At 34.2% G+C, this 5,967-nt stretch overlaps 1 protein-coding gene across 1 annotated transcript; it reads right to left on the bottom strand.

Moving 5' to 3' along the window:
- Nucleotides 1-345: 345 nt before the first annotated feature.
- LOC130983159 (probable leucine-rich repeat receptor-like protein kinase At1g35710) lies at nucleotides 346-5,097 on the bottom strand. The gene is made up of 11 exons (XM_057907342.1): nucleotides 4,695-5,097; nucleotides 4,368-4,515; nucleotides 4,142-4,213; nucleotides 3,481-3,552; nucleotides 3,166-3,237; nucleotides 2,931-3,074; nucleotides 2,769-2,849; nucleotides 2,597-2,668; nucleotides 2,231-2,302; nucleotides 1,538-1,609; nucleotides 346-755 (listed from the first exon to the last, which is right to left on the bottom strand). The coding sequence occupies exons 1-11, from the start codon at nucleotides 4,786-4,788 to the stop codon at nucleotides 665-667; spliced, it is 990 nt and encodes a 329-aa protein (XP_057763325.1). The 5' UTR covers nucleotides 4,789-5,097; the 3' UTR covers nucleotides 346-664.
- Between the last annotated feature and the right edge of the window lie 870 nt (nucleotides 5,098-5,967).

Below are 5,967 nucleotides of genomic sequence, written 5' to 3'. Positions count from 1 at the left end.
GAACGTTTATCCATCAATAAAGATGAAACTACCGCAACAAAATTATCAAATTTACTATAAATACACCGACACCCCTCAGGTATTATTTACGTTTTAATCTACCAAAAATCTGCCTAAACCTTCTCACGAGAAACTCGGACAAATGGCACCTCGATATCAACAAGTCGGACGCTGTCATACAAAGGGATCTGGACCTCAAGTTCGGGCCCAAATCAACATTTTAAGTAACCCTTAGAACAAATCATAATATACATTTCTTGTAACATTGAACGAGTTAAGTATTAAACCCTCAACAACAAATGTAAAGTATATATATATATATATATATATATATATATATATATATATATGGAAAAACTCAGTTTCTTGTATGTTTATCAGAACCAACTACCAGGACTTCTCTGGTAGATGAGTTGTGAACCGTAAGAATAATGCTTCCGTGTTATCTATCTCGTGACTTCAGAGCCGTTCTATAGTACAAAACTACAAAGGAACAAAAAAGGAGATGTGAAACGTTGGTCGATAATAAGCTTTAGACAAAAATTTGGATTACCTATTAGGCTATATTTCACTTGGGACTATTAGAGGAACTATTTTTTATTTTAATAATTATACATTCACACTTCCTGGAAAATTAAAATAATTTTGATTTGGTTTTATATAACTAAACAAGGAAGTCTGCATCAGAAACTTCGAGCACTTTATGAAAACCAATGGGGTTGACACCAGGTCGGAATGCATTTCCTTCAATGTACCTGTTTCACAACACAATGTTATCAGTTCAATGAGAATGACTGTTTTAGCGAGGGTGCCTTTTTGTTTTTAAAAAGTGATTTCACGGATTTCTTTATAATTTTTTATAGAGAAAAAATTCTAAACTGTCCCTGATAATTACTTCAAAACATGAGGCCCACAACGAAAAAAATACCCTTTCCAGCCTTTGAACTTTATTTCTGTGAGACTGATTAGCGCTTCTGTCAATATTTTCTCTGTGTATTAATAAAATAAATCTACATAACATGTTAAACTGTTGATTTATCTGTTAAGAATCAACTAAGATTTACAAATTCTTTTTTGTTGGGAGTCTTGTCTTTTAGGGGGTAATTGTTAGTTTTTTTTTTTACATTTTTTAAATAAATGGACTAAATTTATTGTGTAAAACTAACAAATATTAGTGATTTTTAAATTGTTTTTACTTATAAAAATTAAATCAAGGATATATTAGTGATTAGCGAGTCACATAAACATGTTCTGGAGAGAGATCATTAATAGAGGGACTAATCAGTCTCATGGAGTTAATTATCAGAGGCCGAAATGGGTTTTTTTTTTTTCTTAGGAGTTTCATAGTCTTTCGAAAAAATTACTAGGGGCCGGGATGGGTATTCGCCTTCTTTTATATGAAAATTGAAAATGCCTGGTTCTCTCTAAAATTTATCCAACTTAGCTAAAAAAATTTCTTTTCCCAGTAAATAAAGAAATTTTCTGGTAAAATAAACTGAAACAAACACATTGTTAATTAAATATGTTGGAAACTTACATTTCTTTCAAGAATGGATGCTTGTAAAAGGGTTCCGGGATTCTCCCTGAAAACTGGTTATGATCCAAGTACCTGAAACAAAGATGGAAAACATATACATATTGAAATTACAAAGTAAAAGAAAAAAAATGCCAAACATATATATTGCAAGTATCTACATATTTGATACCCTAAATAGCAGTGTCCAAAGAAAATCAGAGAAAATTCCCATCTCCATTTTTACACGAGACATAAATATGATCAAACTATATTATAGTATTGTAAGTAGAGAATCAATACTATCTTCGTTTCAAACTAATTGCCATTTTTACTTTTTTTATATAGTAGAAAAATAAATGTATTTAGACACATTTATGTCCAAGTACAATTGATTTTTCAACGTAATGGACAAAGTGAAAATGGAAAACATAAAGGGCTGATTGACACTAGCATCACTTTTTCTACATGGCCTCCTCTATAAGCTTAATAATATTGCAAGCATGAGAAACAAATGTAAACTAAATTAAACGAAACTTTATATTGCAACAAAACATAAAAATTTATTCTTTTATGATAAAAAAAAAAATCTAGAGTCTCTACTTGATGCAAATGCCCTGAATGCATTTTCCAATCAATTCCTAGTTTACATATCTCTAAAAATGTATTTTACTGGACCAGAAACTATCAAAGAATTAGGTTGGAAAACAAACTTACAAGTATGTCAATTTAGGAATATGAGCAATGCTAGACGGTATAACTCCTGACATCTTGTTGTAAGACAAGTACCTGCCACCAACAAACAGGCACCACTTTTTTGTAACAACAACGACAACGGAATTGTTTAGCAATTTTGTCACATGCTATCATGACACACCCGGGAATAAAACTCTTATGAGTGTCCAAGTTTAAGTTCCAAAATCAGGTTGCGAGTTGCAAGCATAAGAGTTGAGTGTTATGATTAAGTTTAGCTAAACCTCATGAGTTTAGCTGACCTCTTGAGTTTGATAGCCTTGCACTAACCACACACACATACAGAGGGAAGATGAGATATAGAGAGATAGAAGAAAATGTAATACTCACAAGATTTCAAGACTAGTCAAGTTAGCAAGTTGTGCAGGTATTCCTCCCGTAAAATAGTTATTGTTTAGATATCTGGGTATAACAAAACTTGTTAATATTCACAAGCAAATGCAATCCATTTAGGATCCAAAGGTTACATCTAAGAGAAAATAAATAGCCTGCAAAAACTTACAGGTTGCGAAGTGCTGGGAAGCAACCTTCAATACGAATGAGTTCCCTTATGGTACCAACCAAATGATTGTTACCAGCATCCCTAGAAACATGAGAAACCATTACTATCAGATATAAATAGTTTACTGTGCACAAGCAGATCCCCGTAAGATTCGAACATTACAAGTGCCGAAGGTTTTGTAGTGTGCCCAATTCTGGTGGTATTCTTCCAGTTAAACGGTTTTCATGAAGGTAGAGGTACCGAAGGTTAGGAAGATTTGCAAGCTCCTTAGGGATTTCTCCCTTGAAGTTATTGAAGCTTAGGTATCTGCATAATGTTATCATATCTCAATTGCAAGTTAAATAAGAAAATGGGGCAAGATAAGACTATCGAGCACAGTGGAGTAAGAATTACTCACAGATGAGTTAAACTTTTAAGCTCACCGATTTCTGGAGGAATTGCATCTTGCAATTTGTTCCACCTCAAATTTCTGTAAGGAAGTAATGACATGAACCACAACATAATAGAAATAAAACTATCAGGCGTTAACAATTGAGAGTATAGAAAGCAACGGAAAAAGCATAATAATCATAAATCAACAGAAGTTGTTAACGCAGATTATAGATTACAGAAAAATAAGTATGTCATTATAATGCATCATATCAAAATTGAAGTATTCAGAAAACAAAATGAATGGTGGAACCAGAAAGTGGTAAGGAATAATTAATTATACAGTATCTTAAGACGCTTCAAACGTCCAATTTGAGGAGGAATAGGCCCGGTCAACTTGTTATTATGGAGATCCCTGCAATGAGAATACAATATTCGATCACATAACAGTTTTTACCACTATAAATACATTGCTAAACATCATTCCAGTATAGTTAAAATTATAAATCTTTCACCAATGTACGTCTACATCTCTCTCTAGGTTATATTGAGCACACTTATATATGCACATTAAAAGTTACCAGAGTAAACAAAAAACCTTCGACTTCAATTAAACACCAAGACATAGGCTAAACTATCCAAGGTCTACAATAGCAACATCTAATTCAATATGTTATTGCAAACTAGGAATCCAACCTTCCAGTACCAAGGTTTCATCAGCCAACCAATTACCATCCTTAGATTCAGCCAAGGTTATCATACTCTAAAGTTAACTCAATGTGTTTACAAGTTCTGTCTCCAATAGGGTTCACTCTTCAAGATTTCCAGTTCACCTAAATCCATGTAAACTCCACAAGACAACTACCTTTGATTTCAGCAAAACTACTTGAACAGCATACACATACAACTTTCCAAATTGGCCTTCATTTCATGAGCATCCAAGTCCAACATAACTATACATATAAATGGAAGATCCAAAATAATTCAAGTAATAATATGCTTACAGCCGTGTAAGATCCAACAAGCTTGTCACAGCAGTAGGAAAAGGTCCCACAATAGACACAGCATACACCTCACTGAAAATAAAGAAAAATAGCCGAATAATTCCGATTACTCCATCAATGGCAAAAGTAAAAAACACGTTCTTCCCTTTTTCTTTCACATAGCATAACACAATTCAATCTTTTAATAAACTGAACATGAATGATAGAGAAGAAACTTTATACTCACAGCTCGGTGACAACACGATAATCACCGACAGTGGAACAGGTGACACCAGACCATGCAGGTAGATCTCCATCACCGCAGGGGTCATCTCCAACCCACGCATACACCACTCTCCAACCAAGCGAAGCCTTGATCTCATTCAAAGCTTTAACTGCCAAAAATAGAACCCAAAAAATAAGAAAAATAAATATCTTTATGAAAAACAAAACATGCCCATCACCGATTCCGACCCAAAGCGCAACCTCACCAACGGAATCAGAGAAAGGGTAAGAGAAAACCACATGGGTCGAGTGGTGTTTTTAAGAAGAGAGTAAATCACATAAACGTTACCGTCACGTTTGAGGGTCTTGCAGTGAGCAAGGTTTGGAATTGATAGTGAGGAAACGAGAATCAGGGAGAGTAGAGTGAAGGATATTAGCGCCATTTCGATGGGCGCTTTGAAGAGATCCTTTTTGCTCTAGATCTGATCAAGTGTTTGTTTCTTATTGTTCTTGTTATTGATCCTGATGTCGATAATAATTGAGACGTTTCTGTATCTTGATTTCAAGGTGACAGATTTTGCGCAGAAACTTGGGATTTTTCGATTTTGAGTGTGAAAGGATATGATATGAAGTTGGAACTCAGTGAACGCGGCATGGAACTGGAAACTGGGAAGAGAAAATCTTTATTATTTATTGTTCTAGTACTGCTACTTGTTTTGTTTATTTATTTGGAGTATTTTGTTATAGAATTTAATCACAAGAAAAATTTACAAGAAGGAAACGTTTTTGCTACCCTGTTTGTGATATTGGGTTCTGGCCAGATTTGTGCATGAATTGTGATTGACTATGACTTAAGGTCCGGTTTATTGGGCAGTTAAAATAGCAATACAAATTAGGGGTGTACATAGGTTGGGTAACACCGGGTTTGGCTTAACCCAAATCTGATCCAAAATATAGACCGGACCTAATGTTTGGACCCTAACTCGATTTTAGATCCGATGAAACCTACGTACATTCAGACCGGATGAAAACCGGATAAAAACCGGGTGAAAACTGGGTCTTGAGCATGTAAAAATTACCTAATTTCCAACCTTTATTTCACAATTCACACAGTAAAATTCACTTAAAAAAAATATAACAAGAACCAACTCTTCTCTAAAATTAAAGTATAACCATAATCAATACTAATATTGTCTAACACCAAATATTTAAATCAATACAAATAACATAATATTATGCATTAGTGTAAAGTCTTATGCATTTTAAATATAAAATATTAACTTATAATCTTATAAATGACTAATAACACAAAATATTAAGGTTTATAATATTTAAATTTCACATAAAAATAGCCATCATCCAACATAAAATATTAATTGTGTATGATGACCGGGCCATCGGGCTGAGTTTGGGTGACCCGAGCTATGGCTCGGACCCGACCCGAAATAATGACCGGGTCTATTTTTGATACCCTTACCCGATCCTAGACCCGATGAAATCACACTAAATTAGCCCCTAAAGTGTTCGGAGCCGAGCCGGGTCTTCAGGTCGGGTCGGGCCATGTACACCCCCTAATACAAATAAACAATACAGCGACGGTCTAAAGAAATTAAAAAGAATTA

The sequence above is a fragment of the Arachis stenosperma genome, chromosome 5 (genome assembly GCF_014773155.1).
Source record: "Arachis stenosperma cultivar V10309 chromosome 5, arast.V10309.gnm1.PFL2, whole genome shotgun sequence".
NCBI classification, from domain to species: Eukaryota; Viridiplantae; Streptophyta; class Magnoliopsida; order Fabales; family Fabaceae; genus Arachis; species Arachis stenosperma.
Note: the sequence above shows the minus strand (reverse complement) of the source record. Positions and strands in the feature narration are given on the sequence as shown.